Source organism: Rhineura floridana, chromosome 6 (genome assembly GCF_030035675.1).
Source record: "Rhineura floridana isolate rRhiFlo1 chromosome 6, rRhiFlo1.hap2, whole genome shotgun sequence".
Taxonomy (NCBI): domain Eukaryota; kingdom Metazoa; phylum Chordata; class Lepidosauria; order Squamata; family Rhineuridae; genus Rhineura; species Rhineura floridana.
The window spans coordinates 108589912-108616626 of NC_084485.1; the positions used below are offsets into that span (position 1 = coordinate 108589912).

Sequence of the window (26715 nt, forward strand, 5' to 3'; positions counted from 1 at the left end):
ACCCTGTCCCATATAACTGCTCCCTAAACCCCAGTGTGTATATGCAACATCTACTTTTAGATGTACACCTGGATAAAATAAATGCCAAGTCCCGTCTGGCTGCAAGGCTGGACAATGGACGGACCTGTGTGCCACCTGGGGTAATGTTTTGCCAACACTTAAAAAACTTCAGCAAACTAATGAAAAAGCATAGATTTTTAGCATATACACTCCAGATGATGCTTTCTCTGCTAATGTTTTATAGTTCTTCTAAATTATATTCTTATGGAGAATTAAATTATTTTATATCTGCATAAATTGACCAGTTGTCTGGATTGTACCAGATGCCCATGGGAAGCCTGCAAGCAGGCCACAAGCATAAGAGCATTCTCCCCACTCATTGATCCCCAGAAACTGTTGTACGGAGACATAGTACCTTCAAGATTGCATCATGGCCAGTAGCTATTGACATATTTCTCTTGTGAATTTGTCTTACCCATTTTTTAAAGCCACCCAAGTTGATGGCTATCACTACATACTGTGAGGAGTGAATTCCAGTTTAACTACGTGCTGTATGAAAAAAATATCTCCCTTTGTCTGCCTCAAATCTTCCAATATTCAACTTTATTGGATGGCCCCAGGTTCTAGTACTGAGAGGGAGATAAACTCCCCTACCCCCCCTCTCCACACTATGCATAATTGTACATTCTTCTACTTGCCTTTTTTTTTTCTAAACTAAAACCACCAAACATTGTAACTTTCTCCATAGGGGAACTGCTCCAGCTCCTTGATCATTTTGGCTGCTCTTTTCTGAATCTTTCCCAGTTCCATAATATCTTTGAGAATTGTACACAAAATTCCAAGTGCAGTCACACCAAAAGTTTGTAGAATGGCATTATGACAGTGGCAGTTTTATTTTCACCCCCTTCCCAAATGATCCCCAGCATAGAATTTGCCTTTTTCACAGCTGCTGCACATTTGGTTGACATTTTCATTGAGCTATCAACTATGCCCCAAGGTCTTGTTCCTGGTCATTCAGCACCAGTTCAGGCCCCATGAGAAAATATGTGAAATAAGCAATTTTTTGCCCTACTTGCTTATATCCTGAGTACACTGATGAATATCAAAAATCATCATTTTGCCAATCAAATGGGTTCTGTGCTTCAATAAAGTGATCAGAAAGGGGCTGTGCAAGCAAGAGGACAGTTGAAGAAAGAAACTTTGTGGACAGTGGTACCCTTTCATAATATATGTAAGCCAAATAACACACGGATGGACCCCACCAATAGAATATGTGGCCAGCTGGAATACCTAAACCATAAAATACTTTAATTTAGATAAGGTTTCAATACCTATTTAGCTTCTAGTTTTGTTAACATATTAAATATAATAAAGTACTTAAGTACATATAAAATATACCATTGCCTGGGAGGGGGAAGAGAGATAGTTTAGGGCAGCCTTTCCCAACCAGTGTGCCTCCAGATGTTGTTGGACCACAATTCCCGTCTTTCCTGACCATTGGCAATGCTGGCTGAGGCGGATGGGAGTTGTGGTCCAACAACATCTGGAGGCACACTGGTTGGGAAAGGCTGGTTTAGGGGGATATAGTAAATATAAGATAGTTTAGTAAGTTCTATTTTTATGTGTAGATTGTATTTTGATTGTTGATGTTGTGTTAAAGATTTGTAACGTTCTAAAATTCAATAAACAATGTGTGTGTGTGTGTGTGTATATATAAAAGAAAGGGGCTATGCATGGAAGTAACACAATATAAATACTCTTTCAAGATAACCACCTAAAGAGGAACAAAAACAGAAAGGCTTTTTAAAATCTAAATCTTTATTAGAACAAACCGCAAGAGCTGTAAAACAATAAGTAACAACAAGTTGTGTTAAATATTAAACATTTTAGTTCTGAAAAGATATTTTCAACAATATGTCCCTACTATTTCTGCACAGCAGAAGCAAAAAAGATTTTAGAGCTCAGATGGCTGTGTGCTCATATTAATTTGGTTTGGGCATGAACCCCTCCCCAAAGTCTCTAAAATCACATTTGAAGTAGAAATGTGATCACAGGGAAACTGACAACAAGGTCTTTCATTTGCCACCATGCAATTTATGAATACTTATTTGTGATGCCAATGGACCCTTTTTACTAACAGACTGCATTAATGATCAGTAGTAGTACCATTAGCCATACATTTCAAAAACTGAAGAAGCCATTAAGTTCTTAGTTCTATTACTGTGAAATATAAATTACCAACATTTTACAACGGAAGCAATAATCAGTATCAAAAGTTAGAAAATTAAGTCATTTTATAAAATAATATCTTAGCAAGAGTCTAAAAATGAAGCATTCATTTTACACTAGTTAAAGCAATAAACACTTTACACAAGTGTAGTATGCATCCTATTTCTTCTAATTTAAATAGTAGGGGAGTAGTGAGTGGTTCAGACCTGACTAGCTAACCAGCATGTCCTGTTCTATAAAGGTGCAAGTCCCTGTAGAAAGAGCTCTAAAAATTAAATTCTGGTTCCAGTGAATACTACACATTTATCTTACTTTAACAGAGCCAGGATTTAATCTTATCCAGAATTTAAACTCCCTGATCCTAGGTGCACTTAGTTGGAAATAAGCTCCATTGGAATACATTAAATTTGCCACCAAGTAAATGCATTTAGGATTGGGGTGTAAAGCTGCAGATCTGAAAGCAATTCCACCCCTCTGAAGAAATAATACGAAATGTCATTAGAGTGGAAACTAATCTAGAGAAAGAATGTCAACACTTGCAGCCTAAGTTGCCCACACTGTCCCCTTGGGGCTAAGATACACAAGCACTCTTTCACTATAGTTATAACATGGTTGGTGCACCACTCTAGTTATTATCTTCTATTTTGAGAGTTTATGCACCACAGTTGTCATTAACTGTAGTTATGATTGTGATGCAAGCAAAGGCAGTTTCATGACCAAAAGGACATACATGTCACCTGTGTTTAAGAAGCAGCCACTACCAGGACTGAATTGCCATTGACAGCATTGCATTCATTCCTGGAACTGCAGAATAGTTATTTTAACACTATTGGAAGCAGAAAAAAATGTTCCCTCCCCTTTAACTCCAATGGTATGTAATTTTATGTAATAGTCTTAGGGCAAGTCCACATGACAGCTTGTCAGCTTTTCAGGTGATCTCTGGAGTTGTGTTTTTAACAGCAGTTCAATGTGCAGGAATGAAGCTGAAGCTTTTAACAGTATGGAGAGAAAAATTATCTGATAATTTTAGCAAGCCACTGTGAGACTACTGTTAAAACGTCACAGCTACAAAGGGCAGCTAAAAAGTTGGTAACCCTGTTCTTCTTGAGCATCCTCAAACCAGGAGGGTGGGAAGTACCTGAAAAAACAAAAACCAGGATACTACATTGTTCACAATTTTGCATATGTTTCATACATGTAGATTGCACCATCTGTTGAACTGGAGAGTCAGCACAGGCCCTTATGAGGAATAGATGCATGGAATCAGTGCTTCAGAGTCCCACCCACCAAACATGTATCGATAGTTACAGCCTCTAAAATGAGAGTTGGGTAAGCTAGGCCTTGATGAAGAGTTTCTTGCAGCATACATTTGACACAGGTAAAGCTAAGCATTAGAAATCCAAATGTCCTTAAACAATTCTCTAAAAATATCATTCTCTACTGTTCTATTTTTGGAAGAGATGATAGCAGGAAAATATAATTACTGCAAATATTCCACAAAGGGGCAAATAAACAATTTTGTTTCAATACATTTCAAGTAAGCTGAAAGTTTTCTTTATTTTGCCAAGCAATAGGAGCTCTGTGGTTCAAATGGTGCTTGTAAACTTCAGAATATAAAGTAGTTAATACCATTAGCCGATAAGGCACTTTGTCATAGAGCACACAGCTGTACAGGCTAGGAGACTGACAAGACTGTAAATGCAATCAAGAAACATTTATATATTCTATGACCATATAATATTGAAAAGGACCTTCTCTTTCTCGAGTAATCTTAACTTTATGTTTTCTACAATCTGTTCACTCACTCAGAGCAAAATTTGCAACAGTGAAGCATTTCACATCTTTTTTTAAAAAAGCTGCCAAATACTTTTATTACTCTTTTATTCCAAAACACCCAAGCCACAAGAAGTAAAGGCAAAATGGGAAGGAAAAAAATAGAAAATCTCAGTATAAAAATGCTCCCATGGTTTGTTTTTTGTTGGAATAAACACATGCACGCACACAATGTCATTACAAATTTTTGATGGCTTCACATGTACAATAACTTTGGTATAAAACATGCATAAATAAAAGCTGACAATCAATATTGTATTGAAGAAACAATACATCAAACATAACATGATTGTGTAGTTAGGACACGGGGCATTTTCTATCATCTCTTAGTTTGCATGTTCTGCTTGTTCAGAATCTTCAGCAGAGACTTACTCATGTAATAAGGTCTCTCAGTAGAGCCATCATGACTTTCTAAGTCTTCCACTAGGAGGAGGAATGCAGAGAGCAAACAATCAAACCAATGCAATACAAAAGCAATTCTGCCACCTGCTGGCCCTTTTGAGCACAACAGCAAAAGCCTCTATATTTTCAATACTTGATGTTTTGGTGTTTACTATACTGTAAAACACCGGTTCAATAATGTAATCAGCCCTTTGTCATTGTATGGGCCAGATGCTACACCAGTCAAAGAGGCATTTGCCTTGTCTTTGACGTGAATGAGTGCACAATCAAAGCCTATTTATATTTTAATCATCTCACCATGAAATGATTTGTCCAATAAAAGCAAGGAAGCGCATTTTAATCAAGTTTTAGTTAAAGCATGTTATGCATAAAACTGACTTTATAATACACATCAGGATTTGGCCCAAGGATTATGAAACATATCAATCAAGTTCAAAAGCATTTGTCTTTCAAAAATAAATTACCCAATTTGCACATTAATGCTCATTCATTTCTGAAAAAGATATTCAGGAATTTTGTCTACCAAGTTTTCTCCGGGCAGCAACTTAACAGATATTTCAGATGAATGAATGAATGCCAAATTTCAGAGCTATTGCTTTGCATTTTCAGTTTTCTCAGTTGCTTAATTAATACAATGGCTCTAGAATGTTCCCCATCAAAAACATTTGATGCTTCACACACTTATCTTAAACATTTGTGGAGGTACATCTTACTAAGCTTCAAAAATCATACAGACTTGGCAGAAAAATCACATCTTGGGGTATATCTGTACCTCAATTTGATTTCCAATGGAAGGATGCGATAACTTTGTCCCCTAAAGATCTTCTTTGTCTGTGTTGTCAGCACAAGTGCGCACCTTGAGCCAAAAAACACTTTGGAGGTAGATTTTTTCTGAGCAGTATACGTTGGCCCCTTTTCTGTGTATATTGAGTAAACAACACAATTTTCTGCTGTATTTTTGGACCCCAGTGGTGTTTTTCTTTCCAGAAAGAAAAACCAGGAAAATGGTAAGTGGTAGCTGGCTGAAATTTGGGACACCGTATGGGTGACAGCTTGTGACTATGTCCCAAAGGACAACCCTGTAGGTCTACTCATGTGCCAATTATACAATGAAAAGTGTGCCCGAGGCAGAAATTTGTCTTTGGGACTTCTGGGGTATTTTTGGACTCCACTGGTTTTTTTGTTTCCAGAAAGAAAAACCAGACAGTGGTAACTGGCTGAAATTTGGGGACATTGTACAGGTGAGTTTGTGACAATACCCTAGGAGGACACCTTTGTAGATCTACTTATGTGTACATTACACAATGAAAAGTGCACTTAGGGTCCAAATGGACCCCACAAGTCTGTATGGAGGTTCGTATCTTATGACCTTGGCAGAGCTTGGAAAAGTTACTTTTTTGAACTACAACTCCCATCAGCCCAATCCAGTGGCCATGCTGGCTGGGGCTGATGGGAGTTGTAGTTCAAAAAAGTAACTTTTCCAAGCTCTGCATCTTGGGCATAACGACAGGTACCATCAACCCTGAATATATGCTGGCATATCAAATCTGAAAATCAGGCTAAAATCCTGTCTAATTGGGAACAACTGGAATTATTCTATTAATTTCTAAAGCAGGACGATTGAACAATACAGCCCAGAGTAACTGTGTTGGACTGTACTCTGTTGGCCTGATTCAGCACAACATATGTTTCTGTATGAGCAGCTTGCTGCCAGTGCAGATTCATACTCATCCCATCTGCATAGTCATGTGGAATTCAACCCTACTGAAATGGCCTGATGCATCTTTTGATGGCAACGCACATCTGCTTTCAGAACCAGTTGTTCTGAATTGCTTATTGCTTGCTAACTACAGCAGGATTTGGGGCAATATAATTTAGCCATCACAGAACAGTTCTCAAAAACCAGTCCTGGATGACATCTATAGTTTGTAAATGATCAACAGCCCAAATAATATATCTATTTCCAAGCTCCAATTATGTCTGTGACTTAGAAAATAAATGTTATGGTTGAACCACAGAAAGCCTGGAGAAAGGGTCTAGCAGAAGCTGACTTTCCTGGCCCCTCCTTTCCCTGGTATCTCCTTTCCCGAGAGCTGGGGGATCCTGTGAAGAGGGTGAGCTGTGGTATGGGGGAGATTTCTGAAAATCAAGTGGAGGCACCTTCCTCAAGTGAAAGCCCTGCCTGTGAAATGTTTTCAAGGAGTCCGTTTCCCCTCATAGCCCATCCCATTCAACAGAGTCCACTGACACTCCGAAGAAGCTTTTCAGGAGCTGAGATGAGGACCAGGTTGGAAAGTCAATTTCTACCACCCCCTTCATCTGACTTTTCTCTGGATCCAAACTTATGACCACATTCATCTGGAGTGAAAGTATGCCCTTAAGTATGCATAGTAAATAATTAAATGCATTTCTGATCTCTAGTTTTTGCAAGTTCCCTAAGATTTAAACACCCCAATCCAAAATACATTCACCTGAAATGAACCTTACGTATTTCAAGAGAATTGACTTCCTGGCAAATTTGCAACAGGAGGGTTAAAAAAGTGTTCAGGTTCTATGCTAGCCCTGTTAAAGGTTACTTGATGGACTCCTCCCTTCCTTTTATACCAGATTCAGTATAACAGACAGAGGGGAAAAATCTGAAAGGAAATGGCTATGTGGGGTTCAAACTGTTCACCTGAATGAATTTGGGAAGGCTCCAGTTACAGGATTCTCAGCTCAACAATGAAAAGTGCACTTAGGGTCCAAATGGACCCCACAAGTCTGTATGGAGGTTCGTATCTTATGATCTTGGGCATAACGAGAGGTACCATCAACCCTGAATATATGCTGGCATATCAAATCTGAAAATCAGGCTAAAATCCTGTCTAAGTAGCCAGTCACTTTTGTCTTAATGAAGGGCTACAATGTTGAAGGGTTAGGGAGCTCAAAATGATATTGTATTTTTAAAAAAACATGCCACACTAAACTCAGAAGCCTCTCATGATTTAAGAACAAAAGCTGAAATTATATCCTTGCAGTTCAGCTGAGACCTGCAATTATTTTATAGGTCAAGGTGAATAAAGGAAGCTAACTTAGAGCAAGCCCTTAACCAAAGGGTAGAAATATGAAAATGCCTCTCATTTTTCTGCAATTTTGTTGACTCACTCAGCTTCCACTAATAAGCACATATAGTAAGACACATTTGACCTGTAAGAGTGCTGGACTCCTCTAATATCAATTTATAATCTTGGCACAGTTAGCACTTTCCCATTGCTGTCTATGGAACAACATGGTCATTTGCCTTTCAAAGCTGATGGAAATATGTTTCTTCACTTTAAATTCAGAAAGTTAAAATAATAAAAACCACACTTGCCATTACGAATCAGTGTTCAGACAGTTTTCCACTTTATTATGTGGAATATTGAGTTTGGATATTCAGTCACTGGGTGTTTTCTTACATGAGGCTCTAAAGTAGTTCTTGCTTTAATTGGTGATGGGTCACAGTGCTGATTTACAGGACACAAGCCTCTCTTCTCTTTTATGAAAAATGGATGTTCACATAAATAGTGTACAAGAGGCTCAAAGCAACTTAAGCCTCACTTATCTAATTCTCTTTCTTCCCCCCTCTCTCTGTCTATATTAGCTGCAAAGCAAAGAAAAATCTTCAAAGGCAGACACCCAAACTGGGGCTTCCAGGGGTTGATGGATAGTCCAGAAGGACTTCCTCCACAGGGGCAAACACAGTACTAAGTTGAATTTTATTCTTTGAGTATTTCAGTTAGATCTAAATCTTTATATAACACAGGACAAAAACATGGCACCCTTAAACAGTACCATTAATAATATTTCAAAATTACATCACAGATTTAATATTGCATCAGAAGGAAAAGGCTATTGCTTGGCCTAGTTTGTATCCCTAAACTGATATTTCTGGCATAAGAACTTTCTTAAACAGTTTATTCTTAATAATATGACTCTTATTCTAAGCAATCTAAACAATTGGTACTGTTTCATTATGTTCTTGAAGATGAATCAGTATGATACTAATATTTTTTTCCTTATATATACCATTTGTAGTGGAGGTGACTGGCATAGTAATGTGCCCTTCGTCATAGGGAACCATTATTACAATTTAATCACAGTTTAAGGAGCTGTCAACCAGCATGTACAGTAAAAATACAGCCATAGCACCATAATTACAAATTTGGGACCACCTGCTGGTTACCTATAGTCTTGATCTGTTTATGGCTAGTAAGGAATCACTGTAGTGCTTTCAAAAATTGCCTGAATATCCTTTACAAATATACACCTATAAAAAAATTTATCAAAATGGCTGTAATTTCAAACAGCAAAATCTTGAGTTAGAAAAGTTATTAAAACACTAAGAGCTAAAGATTAAAAAAAGCTTCACATTTACGCTTTTCCATAGGCACTCTATAAAAATGATGATGTGGCCTTGTTTCACAGCTGTTAAATAATTGTTTTAAATGTTGCCCATTTGCTCATTTTTAGATAGTACAAAGCAATCACTCATTAATCAAAAGCATCATTTATACTTAAAAAAACCCTTTTGCCTAAATAATATGCATCCTGCTTTTTTCCTCCTCTAAAAATTGACACTGTTGCCATTTTCACAATTATTTTAAGCATTATCCCATTAACTTCTTAGGACTCAGTTCCTTCTTCCCCAGAATTCGGTGTAGGCTAGCTGACATGAAGTAGGGTTTTGCTGTAGATCCATCATTCCTTTCCAAGTCTTCGCCTGAATATGAAGTGGTCAAAAGCAGCCAAAATTGCAAGCAGTCATGCAGTAAACACAAATCAAAACAATGGGGAGAGATTCAGAGAGAGGGAAAGAATCAACATTAGAAATCTTGTTACAACAGATCTGAATTTTAGTGGTGCATCATTGCAGGATGCCACAAAAACACTAATGCCCATCATTTCATATCACTATCAGGTAGGACACAGTTGAGCCACATTGCAATTAACACTTCTGTGCATGCAGTGTATTAAAAGTGATTATTTTGTGCTTGATAGTAAAGTTGGATTTTCTGCTGAAGTCCCTAACACATAATGACATGTTTTATCATAATGCCTTGACCATCTTGTCACAATAGTGGCTGTTGGGCAATTACAAACATATAGTACTTTGCTCCTAAGAGTACTGTATCCTGTGTGTAAATTCTGCTTTGTTTTCTTAGTCTACTTTTTATTTTTGCCACAAGAGGTCAGGCTGTGTTGATATCCTAAAGAATTGCTTAGGGAAATAGAGGACACATAGATACATTAAGGCAGCCTTTGCCAACCTGGTGGCAATCATGCTGACTTAGGCTGATGGGACTTGTAGTCCAAAACAACTGGAGGGCACTAGGTTGGTGAAAGCTGCAGTAAGGCCTCTTATACAGACTACGTGGTCATCAATGGATTCCTTTACAAGGAAATTAACGTCATTCATTTCAATGGGGCTTGTACAGAAAAGATTCCTAGTGGTTTGTGCCCAGAAAGAACATTTGGAGAAGGGTTGCACTGAGGTTTTATTCCACACTTGCATTTTTTGTGGTCTGAGGAGAAAAAAAAAGTCAGAGGAAAACTGACTGAAAATAGATGTTCTGAATTTAAAAAGTGGTGTTCCGATGCACTACTGTATTGTTAAACTATATTGCCATGCAAAAATAAAAGGATGAGACAAAAATCTCCATGGTACTCCTGCCAACTTCCGTAGCCCTTACTCTAAGGCTATATACAGATGGCTGGAACTACAGGGGCTGCAACTCAGAATGAATCTGGCCCTGGGAAAAAACACACACCAATACTTAGATTACAATTACTTTTTAACATGGTTTTATACGACAACTCTAGATCTCCTGCAGCTGCCCTGTGACTGGATAAATAACCAGTGTGGGGGTGGGAAAAATAATTATTTGCTGTATCCCAGTTTTTGGCTTTTTAAAAAACCACAACCACCAAGCAATTCAAAGGAGATGGGGAAGGGAGAATCCAAGATGGAGAAACTGCCAAATCCAGAGCCCTGCTGGGCTCACACTGGAAAGACAGACAGACAGACAGAGGGAGGGAGGGAGGGAGGGAGGGAGGAGAGAGAGAGAGAGAGAGAGAGAGAGAGAGAGAGAGAGAGAGAGAGAGGTTTCTCCTTTTTTCCCCTCTTCATTTTTGGGCCAGTGCTTTAGGTTGCACAGATTTTCCCAGTGGGAGGGAACATCAGTACACCAGCTCCAAGCTGAAATACTCTCAGAACAAGAGAAAAGGGGAACAGGAAACACTTTGATATAATGGATTCAAAGCCTCTCCTTATCTGCTCCTGGCATGCCCTCCTTTTTGCTAGTACTATTGTCAACACTGACAACAGAGTGGCAAGAGTGGTGAACAGTAGATCTCCCCTCCAACCCCCGCTGGTGGAGGGGGAGATCTAGTGTATCTTATGGCCCCTGGGATTCCCTTCTAGGAACCACAGGACTGCACTCTAGGTGACTTAAAATTAGACAATCTGTATTAAAAATGTTTATTAAGGATTTGTATCTTAACTTTAGTGTTTTGGGAGATTTTTGTAAGCTCCTTTACATTTTTAATTATGAGGTGGGATATAATTTTTAATACATAAATAATTCACTAATATGCAAAAAACCTTGCAGTTTAAGAATGTACCTATAGCCCACAGATATTTCTATCATCTAGGAATCCAAATGCAAAGCTCTGGGCTTTGGTCTCAACAGCGTAGGCAGGCAATTAATTCAGCGAGTCTCAGCCAACACCTTATTCTAAGGTTTTTCTTTTTGCAATGTGGTTAATACATCCCCTCTGCTATCCAAATTTATAAAGCAAAGACACTGGCCCAGCTTACATATGGTGTTCCAATCTGGATTCTGGGCTTTAATCCCCAATTAGAAAGACTACAATCTATTTTCCTTACGAAACTATTGGGTCTCCCTCTCTGTGTGTGTAATGCTGCTATCTACTTAGAAGTAGGTATTTGCTCGGTAGCTTGTAAAGCCCGGATTGACGTCCTGAAGTGGTTGGTGGCTGTGTCTATATTTCCTAGCAGCCCCTGGTAGCTATCTCTCCCTACTGCTCTCAGATTCTTTTGAGACCTGTTGGATGGATGTGGTGGTAAAGAAAATAACTATGCTGGGTTTCTCTCCTGAAGTGCTGGGCAACTATGGGCTTGAGAAGACTCAGCTCATTGTTGCCCAAAGACTAATAGATAGAGACTTGCAGCACTTGAAAAATGCAGCTAACAAATTCTGCTCCCCACTACTATACAGCAATTTTAGTAATTATGGAATTACTGTGCCCCCCTATATGCTCTTATTGGCCATTCCAAAATACAGGAGAGCATTTACTCTCGCCTGATTTAATGTGCTGCCCTCAGCATTGTTAAAAGGCCGCTTTAATAAGATTCCAGTTAGTGAACGTACATGTCTCTGCGGAGCTGGTGTAACGGAATCCGTAGAACATGTGCTTTTATCCTGTGAGTTGTACAATGAATTTAGAATTAAGTTAATTTTCTCCCTGCTAACTGCTTTGCCTAGGAGTAATCCTGCCAATTTGGTGTCATTTTGTTTAACCAATGTGTCATCTCATGTCACCATTGATGTTGCAAAGTTTCTCCTCACTACCATGCAAATTAGGAAAAAATGCTGTCAGTCTGCTTTTTAAAGAATTATTCATGGATTGTAGGAATTTCAGTAGTATTTCTTTTTAAATGTTTTAATCTTTCTTGCTGTTTTCTTTTTAATATCTGGCCTGTGACCGTAATAAAAGAATTCATTCAGATATTTCTATCAAACTTTAAAAAGCAGGGAAATTGGGCAGCTATAGTGAATGCACCAGGGGAGCAAGAGACCTGACCTCCTCTCTGAGATATTGGACTGCCCTACAAATTGGTCAAAATGCAAACACAATTTGGGTTGGTCTTTCACAGTCCAATCCACTTGCTGTGTAGCTTGGAAGAATTTGGTAACATGTGCCTGGGGAGGGGGAGGAGGAAGGGGAAGGAGGGGATTGGAAGGGGATGGGGAGAGAGGGGCAAAGGAAGGGGGAAGGAAAGGGCAAGAGGGAGGGGATAGGAGGAAAAAGGGAGGGTGGGTTTGATCTAGGGTTGCCAGGCTCAAGGCCTGAGAATGATTCAGTATCTTTAAGAGAAGAGAAAATTCAGCCAAGTGTAGGTTTTCTTGCAACACTGTAATGGGAAAAACCACAAAGTGAAATTCTCCCTCCCCCCTGCACAACTTTTAAAGATATAGAAGACCTCTTGGAGGCTGGGCCTGGCAACCCTAGTTTGATCATTTACATACTTTTTGAGTTCAGTGGGATTTATTTCTATGCAATCATGTTTGAAAATAGAAATGGATTCCCTTCAAGTCGACCAAACGTATGGTGACCCTTTGAATAGGGCTTTCGTGGTAAATGGTATTCAGAGGTGGTTTTACCATTGCCTTCCTCTGAGGCTGAGAGGCAGTGACTGGCCCAAGGTCACCCAGTCAGCTTCATGGCTGTGTGGGGATTCGAACCCTGGTCTCCCAGGTCCTAGACCAACACTGACCCTGGGGAGGGGAAAGATTGGGTGGGTGGGCACTGGGCAGAGGGGAAGCCCCTTTCCTTTCCAAAAGGAAAACATTGTGAACAGTATCATTGCTTTTCAGCATTTCCCTCACCTTTTTATTCTACAGCAGGCACATGTAGCCTCCCACTCAAATTTAAACCAAAGCTGTCCCTGCCCACACCCGGCCTTTATTTCACTTTGGGCAGTCATGGCTTCTCTCAAAGAATCCTAGGAAGTGTAGTTAGTGGAGGGTGCTGCGAGTTGCTAGATGCCCTGTTCCCCTCACAGACCTTCAATCAGAGTGGCTGACTGTTAAACCAGTCTGGCCACTGGAGCTCTGTCAGTGCAATAGGAGTCTCCTCTAAGCACCCTTCATAAACTACACTTCCCAGGATTCTCTGAGGGAAGCCATGACTGTCTCACATTAAATCAAAGTCTGGTGTGGGTGTGGCCCCCTGATTAGCCAAGCCCAGCAGCTGTGAGGCTGACAGTTGGTTCTTACTGAGCATGCCCGCCCTTATCATTGGCTTCCAGCCAAAAAAATTTAAGTTAATTAAAAATTGGCCAGGCATTTTTTTAACTTTTAAACTGCAGAAGATGAAGGTCAGAGTATGGGGCAAGGTCAGTATTAGGATTACAGGGACTCTGTGAACATGGCTGATTTTTAATGAATTTCCACAGATTATGAGAACTCTCAGAGAAAAAAGTCCAAAAGGGCTCTGAGGTTTTTTTCTCTCTTTTTAAGACTTTGAACTCTTGATTCTCGCTGATTGTTTTGTGTATCGTCATGAAAATTGACAGGCTTGTTAAGCAAGCATTTCTGAGTTCAGTACTATATGTTTTGTAAGGGTTTGTTTTGAAATGAGCTTATGGGAAGCATCAGAATGGCATGGGGGGTATTTTCAATTTAACATTGCGGAATGTGAAAAATCCCCGCTGGCTATAGTATACAGCCACTCTTGTGGCTGTATAATAAAGTAACCTTCTGTTCCTCTGAAAAGTTCAGTCACCATACTATATATTTTATCTTACTTTTCTTATCTTATTATTATTATTACCATACTATAAAGAAAGATATTGCATTAAAACAGGACAATTTATTTCACTTGTGAGCACATTCAACATTTAAAGAGTCAAGTGCTAAAATGTGCTTGGCAATCATTATTTTATTTATAAGAATGTTTATGAACTGCCAAATCATAAGGAAAAATAATGGCACTGTACAGTTATGGAGGTTCCACTGAAAAGAGGGATGGATGCCTGTAGCCCATGTTTAAAAAGCCCTATTATTCTTTGAAAATTCAACTCACTGATGAAAAGAGTCTGAAATAAAGTTTCACAAATTATGCTGATAATTTTAGAACCTGATCCTTTATTTCACTGGTCAGAAAGTGGAGGAGCAAAAGATCTATCGGAAACTGATACTGCAGAGCAATGGAAAGGTAGGAGTAAATAGACCATAAAAGGATAACTGGAAAGAAGGCACATTTTTACTTATGCAGATAATATTGTGAATCCCAGATACTTGTGGGCTGATTATGGAAAGCACTCCACATGTGCTCCGAATTATTTATATTTATTATGGCATTATAAGAGTCTTCGCACTGTATGTTCTGCAGCTAACCCCTAGCTCAGATTAACACATGAATAAGGACCGATACATGTTCTTCAATGTCATTTCAGCCCTCTTAAGGGGGAATATACTTGTACATTATTTAAAATTAATCCAGCATTGTTGTGCCTACTAAAATTGTACGGATGTTATTAGCAAGGACCATTCATCCAAGTGAAATACTACTGGACAAGATGAAGCTACAGAGCACTGAGAAGCAACCTGTTAGTAATGATTAGGGGACCGTTATTAAGGCTAGCGATTCCAGCGAATAGCTAACATTTCACTAGTTGAACTAATGAAGCCACATCTGATGTCGATGTAGTTCATAATCTCTTGTGCAGTGAAGATTACCATAAAGCAAACCACACAATGAGAGAAACAGCAATGGCTTTCCTAATTCTGTTGGGAAAGTGATCTGGTGGCCTGTATCTGAGCATTATCCAAAGAGGAAAGTAAAAAAACAAAGAGCCAGTTACTTACAAAAGCAGAGGAAAAGTGTGTCAACACACATTGCATAGACACTGAAGAAGCCATGTGCAACTAGATAAGAACCTATAATGACAGTCTGAAAAAGGGAGAAGATGACATGTTAATTATACATTACCATATGAGAATTACATAAAGCCTCCTTACTTTAAACTATGAGAAGACAAAAGATGTTCAGGCAAACCCACCTGAAGGGTTAAACCAGGGTTGGGGGGCATGGTGCACAAGCTAGCCCTGCTCTCAATGTCCATGATTTATTGATTTATTACATTTATATCCCACCCTTCCTCCCAGTAGGAGCCCATGATGTGCCAACTGCTCTTCAGATCTAGCTATTAATGCAAAGGTCTGAAGAGAGTTTTTATGTGCTTACAAACCTCCCTGTGAGCTGGAACTATGACTTATCAGGGTTCCTGCTCACAGAGAGAGTTTATAAGTGTGTTTAATTGAATATGCTTTAAAAATATCCTTCAGATCTTCATATTATTGCATGGAGATCTGAAGAACTACTAGCACACTCAGGAATATTGGGGGCAGGTTTTCCTGCATGACCCTGACCTAGTCCCTGTTTAAGTCTTTAGGTGAATGCCTGAACATGGCTTTAGTCGCAGCTCTGTAGTGCTTCTGTAAGCTCACCAAAGCTAAAGCATAAGCATTTTATAGAACAGCTGGAAGTTTTTCTTACCCGAGGAGAAATGTTTAGAAGCAAGGCAAAATCCACATAGACTAATATCCCATCCCAGCCAAACTCAATGGGGCACCATATTTTACCTGTTCATGCTCCTTCATGGTTGGATGAACCCCATCTGAACCTTCAGTCCTATTATTCTATGCTGTCAATTCCTGACCTCTCCTCTCTTCCTTGTCATGTATTTAATAAACTGGGACTGTGCCACTTATATCTTCCAGGAAGCACTAATAGAATTTTGTCTCTGTTTTGGACCTATCTATTCTGATTTCTGGTTTCTCCTATCAGTGCCAAGCCCTAAAAATGTAAAAAAAAAAAAACAACCAGTAAAAAAAAGCCAGAAGATGTCACTCTTAGCAGTGGGGGTTGGGGAGGGAGTGCCGGCCCATGGCTCCTAACATTTGCCTTGCCATTGCAGGTGCAGATGTCAGGCCTAGATTACTGAATTCTAAGAACATTAGTAATGTTCTTACCAAGAGTGGGACCCAATAGTAATTCAGTGATGGTGCTTCTTGTGTGAATACTGGTATCCTATGTGTGAAGAAAAAGAAAGCTAGGACCCCTACAAGAGAGAGAGAGAGAGAGAGAAAGAAACAAATAGGCTATCAGATTCTGATATATACTCTTGCCACCAATTTCAAGGCCTTACTTTCATGACAATGTAAAAGAGACAAGATGACTTACACAAGACACTCTGGTGTCTGGAAATACATGCAAACATGTCCCCACATGATCCCAGGGTAGATTACAATACAATAAAACAACATTACAATATCACAAATTCAGCACAGCTTATAAAAACTGATATGAACACAGCATATCCTTAAAAACACCCAGCCAGCCACAACCTGGGCTCCTCAATTGCAGCAATAAGAAAATTCCTAATTAAAAAAAAAAGCCCAGGCAAACAGATACATTTTCTCCTGGTGCCAAAACAATACAAAATGAAACACTCATTTATTTATTTATTATTTAATTTAAAATACTTCTATGCCACTGTTCAAGGCAAAGCCCATCCAAAGGAGTTTACAACAATAAAAGCTAGAAGTAAAAAGGCAGCATTTCTAAAAACAGACATATCCATAATGATAAAGCAGATGTAGAACTCCCGACAACATAAAAATATTCCAGTCTCCATCCAGCAAGCAGGTAAAAAAAGTTTACACAGTTAGTTCCAAGCTATCTGAATATAATAGTAATTCATTTGAAAGATGGGTGTATGTTCAGACACAGAAGTGACCTGCAAGAAACCTTATAATGTAATGGTAGAAACAGCCCTCGTAATGGCAGATTAGGAAAGAAACACACACTCACACAAGCTTTAATCTAGATAAGACTTTCTGAGCAACAAATGGCAACATGAATTAGTCCCAGTATTTGTAGTGGGGCAAAAATGACATTCAAATTAATTATCTATGATTCATGAAACCAGAATATTTTAATCAATTATATTATTTATGAATCAGACTGAGTTCTATCAGTAAAAACATAGTACAATAAAAAGTGCAACTAAAAATGAGAAAAAAGAAACACAAATTTGATTTAAAAAATAACTCATCTAGTTTTTCTCTTGGAGAACCATTTAACTATTTCCATATATCTAATTCAACATGTTTAATGATAAATTGAGATATTAACTCCCAATAACATCTGTGCTAAGCAGGAGGCGAAAGGCATGTAAATTAATTAGCCTAAGGGATTTGTCCGTAAGCACAAAGAAAACATTAATCAATTTCACTATTTCAAGGTTTAAGTTTCAGACAAATCTCATTTACTTTTCTAGCTATAAAATAATGGGTGCGTAATAACAGCAAACAATACATTATAGATGAAACTGGGTTCTAGTGAATTAACAGTTCAAAATCAATGATGTAAAAATAAAAAAATCAGAACATCAACTTCTGAAAATAAAAAACGTTTTAAATGGTTTTTTTTGGTACAATAAAATTTTCAATTAAAAGGCAGAGATTTTATAAATACAAAGATCCTAATCCTATGCATGTAAAGCAGCCCTGGATAGCGCTGATCTGCTGTTTGGTGGAGATTAAATCCAGACACTATGATCAAGCCTTCTTCCACACTCACAGGGCCCTCAGATGGATTAGAGCAGAAAGCTTTATATTAGGAGTGAGATGTTAAAATCAAATTCTGTCCCAAACAAAGTAACCATCATTCTGGAATAGTTAGTTATCTATTCATTTTATGGCTTTCCCAACCCATGAAAAGGCTTGCTCCATGTTTGACACCATGAAACGTGAAATTCTTACTGTGAATTTCTATTCCCACGGGTTCCTGGAGGGTAGTCCTGACCCTTGGGATGGATCCTCCCTCTGGCTATGCAGACAGGGTTCACTTTCCAATGCCTCACCCAGGGGGAGGAGCCATCCACGCTCTCCAGACCGAATGTCAGAGCAACGATAATCCCTTAACCCCAACCAGGCTCCCGAGTTGTAGCTGAATCTAGGCCTGTCTGGCCCGCCGCTCCAACAGGAACTTGATCAAAACAGGTGTCAGCAAAGAACATTGACAAAACTAACAAAACAAATTGAGAACAATTGTTAGTAGCAACAGTAAGAAAAAAAAAGCCAGGAAATCCCTGGGGGACCCTAGCTACCTCCCCACGTGGGACACCGGCAGAATCCTCTAGTCTATGCATGACCCAATGTCCAGAATGAAGAGGTGGGGTCCTGCTCTCCAAAAAACCCCAGGAATAGAAATTCACAGTAAGAATTTCATATTTTCCCCAGAGGTTCCTGAAGGGCAGTCCTGACCCTTGGGATATACCAGAGCCAAGGCTACCAGGGTGGGATTCTGGACAAGTGGGCATTGTGTTGCGTCACAAAAAGGTCCAGGATCAGATTCCTGAAGTGGTTGGCCACCTGCTGAAAAATCTGGGGATGTAACTGCTACTCTGATTCTGAAATCACCATTCTGCTTAGCCAATCTGCTATGACATTCAGTGTCCCTGCTACATGTTCTGCCCGCAGGGATTGTAGGTGTAGCTCTGTCCAGTTGAATAGCTGGTGTGCCTCATGCATCAGGGCTCTCGATTTTGTGCCCCCTTGATGGTTCAAATAAGCCTTGGCAGACATGTTGTTGGTTCTCACCAGAACATAGCATCCCTCGATGAGAGGAACGAAATCCAGCAGTGCCAGCTGGACTGCCCTCAATTCCAGCCAGTTGATGCTCTGCTGTGTTTCCTTGGTGGACCACACCCCTTGCATCACATATGAGTCCAGATGTGTCCCCCAGCCCAACAGACTGGCATCTGAAGTGATCACCTTTCTGAGTGGAGTCTCCAAGCTTACTCCCTGTAAAAGCCGTTGTAGAGTCAGCCACCCACTCAGGCTCCTGCATAACGCCTGTGGAATCAGAAAACTCTGAGTGCGCATCTGTGTAATCTGTTCTTGAAAAGGAAGCAGTAACTGGAGAAGAGGATGAGAATGGAAACTTGCCCAGTTCACCAGATCCTGGCACAAAACCAGCATGACCTGTAATTTTGCCAATTCAATCAGATCTGCGAAATCCGAGGTCACCACCTTCTTCACCAAGGTCTGAATCTTGTCCACTCGCTCTTCTGTCAGGCACATCCAAAACTGCTGCTAATCTATCAGTTCTCCCAGATGAGTGATGACCTTTGTAGGTTCTAGAACACTCTTCTTGAGGTTCGCAATTAACCCGTGGCTCCTTAAGCACGACAAGGTGGCATCCACATGGTGCAACATTGTCCCTTGGAGAGTGTCCTCACCAGGATGTTGTTAAGATAAGGATGTACCCAAACCCCGAGGGTCCTGAGATGAGCAACCAAGGTGACTAGAACCTTGGTGAAGACCCTGGGGGTGGAGGTGAGCCCGAAGCGGAGTGCTCTGTACTGGTAATGCCAGCCTCCGTAGCAAAAGTGCAGAAACCTCCTGTGTTTCCTGTTTATTGGGATGTGGAGATAGGCCTCTGACAAGTCTATGGATGCCATCCAGTTGCTTTGAGCTATAGCCTCTGAAATCGACTTGAGGGTCTCCATTTTAAATTTCTTGTAGGCCATCCTCCTGTTGAGCCATTTGAGATCAAGTATGGCCTGGACCTCCCCATTTTTCTTCAGGATGAGAAAGAAAATGGAGTACACTCCCCTCCCTCGGTGCTGCGTTGGGACTGGCTCCACTGCTGGAATAGACAGGAGGTGACTTATGGCTTTGCAAAAGGCTCGGTGCTTGTCTAGTTTTCTAGATCATGGAGTTGCCGTAAATGTCTCCCTTGATTGCCTGAAAAACTCCAAGGAGTACCCTGAAGAAACTGTTTTGCCTACCCATCTGTCTGCTGTTGTTAGCACCCACATGTGTGCAAAGCTTTTGAGTTTGCCCCCTATAGGTCCTGGAGGAGGTGAAGTCCTGGTGCCAGGCTGAGTGACCCTTCTTGAGTCCCTTCTGAAATTTGATGCTGGACAAAAAGGATGTGGAGGGTTGGGTTTGCAAAGAGGTTGATCCTCCTGACCTGTCAGATCTGTCCCAACGTGGCTTGTAGATTGCTGAAGAACCTTGCCCCTGGTATGGCCTGGAAGAATGAAAGGATTGCCTCTGATGCAGCTTGTGGTCTTCCTTCTTTGTGACTGGAAGCACCTTTTGTTTCTCCCGTGTTTCCACCAGCACCTTCTTGAGTGGCTCCCTGAACAGCTTGGTCCCCCCCAAGAAATAATTAGCCAGTTGATTTTCAGACCCAGGATCAGCATCCCAGCTACATAGCCATATACTGCGTCTCACCACCGTGCTAGCTGCCATAGCTCTGGCACTGAGTTGCATGGCATTCCTTGCAGCATCTGCCTGGAATGCTGCTGCTATGGCCAGTTTGGCCAGACTGTCCTTCACTGTTTGGGGGATATCATCTCTACCAGCCAATGTCTGTGCCCACAGCATGCTAGCCCGTGCCATGACGGATGTCTCTGTGGATGCCCTTAACACAGCTGCTTCTGCATCAAAATCTCTATGCAGAACTGCCTCTGCACATCAGTTTTCACAGGGATCCCTCAGGCCCCCTTCCCCTTCTTATGGGATAGTTGTGGAATAAGACAAAGCTGCCATGGGGGAATCCACTATTGGCATCCCCAGCTGTTCCATCACCCACTGAGGGAAGAGATAGTGCTTGCTGATCAGTTTGTGCGGACGCTTGTGCTTATTGGGGGTGGTCCACTTCCCTTGCCATAGATCTCGGAATGAGTCAGGAAAAGGAATTGTGCCTGTCTTCTGTTGACCCTCTGGAAAAGCAGATTTGACTCTCTTAAGAATAGGAAGCTGTGCTTTCCATGGCCGTAGCCTGTTCTTCAGGCAGTTCCAATATTCTCCTGGCCTGAGTCACCAGAGCTGGAAAAAACTCAAACTGGAAAAGTCTCCCCTTAGGAGGTGGAAACTCCAGCTCCTGCTCTCAGAGCTCGCCCTCCTCTCTCTCTTCTATGGAGAGGAAGCCCTCAGAATCTGATTGCAAGCCCCAAACTGTTGCCATCCTCCTGCTATGCTTGTGCTTCCTCCCCACAGGGGGTGCCCCAATAGCCACCTGTAAAGGGTTGTGGCCCGTGTTTGTGCTTATTCCTCTTACTCTTGCCCCCCCGCATGGACCGGGGATGACTGGGGGGAGGATGATGATGATCCAGAGGACAGGGAGCACGGAGAGATGATTGAACACATGTGGAATGGAGACCTAGTGTATCTGCGTTTAGAATGGTGTGACTTGCGAAGGTGCTTCCTCTTTTCCCTCTTTTACTTCGAAGGCTCCTTACTTGCCTCCTGCTGGGAAATGCATGGCAGAGGCCTTAGAGGTGCTTGCCAAGGTCTTGGCGCCCTGTACCTCTTTTGCCACTATCCCCCTTATCCAGGCCACAAATTTTGGAAACTCCTCCTCCCCTGGAAGACAGTTACAGGAAAAACGTGTGCACTCACCCCTTCCATGCGTGGTTCCTATAAGTCTGCCCCAGATTCAGCCCTGGAAGATTGATTGGAAGAGAACCCTTCCTGGTAGCTATGTGAAGAACCCACCTTGTCCTCTGTGGGGCTGGCCACCTGGAGTCTGGCTGCTCTGCTGATCTCCATGGCAGCTGATTAAGTAGCTCTCACTGATTCCAATTTGGGTGTGGGCTAAGAGCTGGCCTTGACTAAGAGCCAGGAAACCACATTGAAGATCTTGCAGCTTGGGGCTTTTTGGCAGGAAAACGCCAGCCACGCCAATGTAGCTGCCAGCGAACAATCGCGGTTGCGCCTCTGCAAGCAGAGAAGTATGCCCCACTGGATTCCCATGCTGCACCTGCCTGGCACTGTAGCGCAGTCGCATCTCCGCTTGTCTGCTGGAGTGCGCTCCACTGCTGAGACTTTCTCTCCATGCTGCTAACGTAGCCTGCTAGTGCTCCCCTCAACCTGCCCTGGCTAAGACTGGGGGGGGGGAGAAGAGAGGGTTAGAGGAGAAAGAGAGAAGATGAAAAAGGTGAGGTAAGAAGGAAAAATAAAATGAAGAACTATATAAAAAGCGGAGCTCTTAAGGAGTTTCGCTGGACCCAACTTTTCCTAGCAAGAGGCAGGGCTGGTCTGGAGAGCAGGGCTGGCTCCTGCCCCTGGGTGAGGCATTTGAAAGTAGACCCTGGCTGCACAGCCAGAGGGAGGATCCATCCCAAGGGTCAGGACTGCCCTCCAGGAACCTCTGGGGAATCTAATAGTCCATATCCCCCCTGAACATCCAGATAAACAAAAGTTCAAGTTCTTTCCAGTATACGACTGACATTCATAGTCTTTGGGAATTAAACCATTGTGGTATAGAAGTCAAAGGGCATGAGAGATTGACTATTCTATGCATATCTAAAAATGACAATGGGAGGCACAACTGAGTGTCTTTCTTCCCAAACCATCTGAGGTTCTCCTTAGATCTATTTACATAACCATACCTACTTGACACTTGCTGACTTTTATTTTTAGTATATGCTCTTTATAGAAATAAATAATCTCCTTCAATCTAAAATGCATCTAGCAAATGTCCTCAGAAAAGCCAACCATGATCTCTACTCCACTGCTCATAAAGTTATATACAGCACATGACACAAAATTTGATTTTAATAGAAGGAAGTCTTTTTTGGCCTAACTCTGCAAAGATAGTGAATTCCCTCATTTCTAAAACCTAGGTTAAGGTAAAACTTCATGGTGCCCCCATTTGCTTGTAATAAGCCAACCTTTCTGGCTTATTATGGTTTACTGTGAATGAGCAACATGCTGGTGCACACTGCCTGATCATACCTGCTTCACTCCTCAGCTGGAGTGAATGTGATAAATGTATCGACAACCTTGGCTTCTTGTTATGTCTTAACCAGAGATCATGGTTTGTTTCTCCCTAACAAGCCACAATCACTAGCCAACTTGAAGCTATGGTTTGCTGTTGATTTACTGATCATGGCTTGGTAGGGAGAAAAAGCTGTGAACCTTGGAAACCAAGGCTTCTTGGTATGTTTATCCCTCTCACACTGGGAAGGAGTAAAGTTGGAATGATGAAGCAGTGTGCACCAGCATGCTGCTCATTCACAATAAACTACAGTAAGTAAGAAAATGTGGCTTTTTGTTACTTGTCAATGCAACTGTTATCCAGCAATTCCATATTCCAAAAACCTGGGGATATTTTCAGGAAAGAATCAGTGGGCACAAGGGGAGTGGGTATCCACCCTGCTCAGATATTCTTACTTGCACATGTCCCTGAACTGTTTATTTCCAGCTGAGTTTATTTCTAGTCTCAAATGCCAGCTGGAGAAAAATGGCTTAACATGGCTTGACAGAGCATCTGCATATAAAAATAGCTAGGCATGGAAGGGGTTAAGCATTCCCATCAATCCTCTGCTGGAAACACCCTCCACACTTCCACATAATGGTGTGAGACAAACATGGGTTTGGGAACCCAATGTCTTTCATGTTATGCAGAGTTCTGCCCTTATCCTCAATTAATTCCTCTACAAATTCATTTGTTTGTCCTTAGTTTAGATTCATGCCAGTAAAATGATCTAAATAGACCCTTGTTTATCTGATTAATAAATGTCCTGAGATACTGAGGTTTTCCTGTAATGATTTATATCAAGTGTGGGAAATCTTTGACCCTCCAGACACTGTTAAACTACAACTCCCATCATCTCTGGCCATTGGCTAGGTCTGATAGGAGTTGCAGTTCTGCAACATCCGGAGGGCCAAAGGTTCTCCACATCTGATTTACATGAACAGAGTCCAGGTTATAAAAAGGCTGCAATATCTGAATTAGTACTGCACAAACCAGAGAGGTCTTAATCAAACCTCTATATCAACCTAAACATTTACCTCCACCAAGCTGAAAATATTGAATTGCAAGAATTTGCAGACTTACCCACACCTCCAGCAACAAGAATTTTCCCCAGGAATAATAAGAAGTCTGTCACTTTATCCAGAACTGCAACTCTATGCAACAGAAAGAATGAACAGGATTAGAAAAGTTTTGTCTCCAAATGTTAGAGCAGGTCTGCTTTCAGCTATCATTAAAATCAATGAAAAGCTCTAGTGCAAAAACTAATCTGAACAGTTTTATTATTATTATTAAGATGTATTAGTCACTTGCTACCTGAAGGTCTCCAAATGACTTACAACATTATGAAAAACAAAAATAAATATACCATACAATAAAAACAAATAATAAAACATAAATAACCAGCCCCATACAGCCACAGAAAGCATTGGCAGCTCACTAATACAAAACAACACCATCTCAGTCTATCAAATGCCTGGGGGGAAAGTCTTTACCTGGCACCAAAAAGATGTCAATGAAGGCGGCAGGTTAACCTCACTGGGGAGCACATTCCACAGATGGGGAGAAACAACTGCAAAGGCCCTCTCCCTTGTCACCACCCTGAGATGGGGGACCTGGAGAAGGGCCTCAGAAGGATCTAATGTCCAGGTAGGTTCATACCAGGAGTGGCATTATAATGTTATTTGGGCAACAATGTAACATAATGGTTCACTGTGCTGAAAGTTCTAGTTTTAGAAATAGAGTTAGAAGTCATAATTAATCCAAGGGCAGAAAAGATTTAGTTTTTTATTTTACTGGGGAAAATGCTGATGTCCATATTTTTATGGTATCTAAATACCTTTTATTTATGGTACCTTTTATGGTATCTAAAAACCTGCAAACAAATGAATAAGCAATATAATGAAGTAGTAGAACGGACTGTACCAGTTCAGAAAATAAGTGCTGTGTGTACAGTTTTGAATATGTCCAGATGTAAAAAACCCAAGAATAAAAAACTCTTTGCAAGCAGAGATCTAGCACAGAAGGGAGCATGCTAAACTAAAACTGTTCTTCCTAATATGTTAACCTTTTCACTTGCATGTTATTTTAATATGGTTAAACATTCAAAATGGTATTCCCCCTCCTGTAGTGGCACACTGCATTCTATCACATCATCCTATGACTTTTGTAGATTAGGCTTCAACACTGGACATGATATGAGTATTTAATATTAATGTTTTTGAAGCTCCATAGAGTGGCAAGTATAACACAGATTATGGAATGCATGGCCCCTTACCTCACCACGTTTCTCATGAGTAGAAAGAAAGCTTCCCTTGCTGATGTGCAGAAGTTTTTACCATATATCGCAATCTGCAAAATATTAAGAGCTGTTAACTTGTTTGTGAGAAAGCTCAGTGATGAAAAGGGCTTGCCTTGGGGGCCAGACCTATTGAAATAACAAGATACAAGGAAATAAAGATGTACAGCACCATGCTATTTATTGTCTGTGGACAAAAATATCTATCTGCACCTCATCCTGCCCTGTGTTTTTATTTTATTTTATTTCTGCTATAACCACTGAAGTCTCCTACTATGTCTTCTATTTGAATATATTTTCTAGTAAATTAATTTAATATATTGTCTAGTAAGCTAAGACATAGATAGTTAAATAATTTAGGTTACTGTACAGGAGCCAAAAATACAGGCAGACAGTTGGCAGAGCAGAATATGAAAACTAACCTGGCCATCTGCACAGTTCAAGATGGCCTGTGACTGCTAGTGGAATTTTTGGCAATGATAACTGATATAATATATAAACAAATATATTAAAAGACTTTAAATACATATCTGAAGGAAAAAACAATATTCAAATTGTTCTGACCTTCAGGAATAATTGAACCCATCTTTAAAATGTGACCTAAGACAGCTTGGCACACACATTTTATCTTTTGTAACCTTAACCAAAAAGCTAAATAACACCAATGCTTTCCACATGGGACTGATGATGAAAGATGTTTGGAAATTTCAGCTAGTGCAGAATATGTTACCTTGCCTCTTCAGAGAGCTGGGTTTCTGAGAATACCTATCATAGCCATGATCCCATGATCCATGCAGGCTTGGTATCTTCTGGGCAAAATTCAAGGTAGTGGTTTTCATTTATAAAGCCCAAAATAGTTCAGGACTCAAATACCTTAGATAACACCTCCCCTCTTCTGTACCATTAACAGTTTTTACATTCAACAAAGTGTATCCAACAAAGCTGTGCTGTTAGAAAAGGAGTGGGGAACCTCTAAATTTGGCCTGGCATGGGTCCCAATTTGGCCCACAAAGCTGTTTTCCCTAAACCACACTCACTGCCCCACATCAGGCATCATATGTGATGTCAGGAGTGGGGCAAGCAGAGACATGGCTGGATTGGTTGCAGAACTGAGTTCTCTGTGGGGAACTCAATTGCACAGCACATCCCTCCAGAAAACAGGGCTGAAGTCACTGCCCATCCAGCTACACAACCAAGTTCCCCATGGGAAGCTTGATCACACAGCCAATCCTTGCAGAATGCACCTTTGCCAGCCCTATGTACTTTGTTGTGTATAGGGCCGTAATGAACTCTCTGTTGACTATTTTCTGGAAGTACTACAAGGTTGTGAAAGGATGGGGATAATT

At 40.7% G+C, this 26715-nt stretch overlaps 1 protein-coding gene across 11 annotated transcripts in view; it reads right to left on the reverse strand.

The window, feature by feature from the left end:
- Positions 1 to 1821: 1821 nt before the first annotated feature.
- The window catches only part of SLC44A5 (solute carrier family 44 member 5), a 258713-nt gene continuing 233819 nt past the window's right edge, over positions 1822 to 26715 (reverse strand). For 8 of the 11 annotated variants that reach the window (XM_061633449.1, XM_061633447.1, XM_061633439.1 and 5 more), the window contains 6 exons: positions 25349 to 25422; positions 24157 to 24227; positions 16266 to 16354; positions 15099 to 15183; positions 4435 to 4485; positions 1822 to 3367 (listed from right to left, as the gene is read on the reverse strand). In XM_061633449.1, the coding sequence (XP_061489433.1) occupies positions 3243 to 3367; positions 4435 to 4485; positions 15099 to 15183; positions 16266 to 16354; positions 24157 to 24227; positions 25349 to 25422 (495 nt within the window). In that variant the 3' untranslated portion in view covers positions 1822 to 3242. Of the gene's footprint in view, positions 4486 to 5895; positions 9206 to 15098; positions 15184 to 16265; positions 16355 to 24156; positions 24228 to 25348; positions 25423 to 26715 lie in introns of those variants that run through there. The other 3 variants (XM_061633443.1, XM_061633441.1, XM_061633442.1) reach the window with 3 other exon arrangements.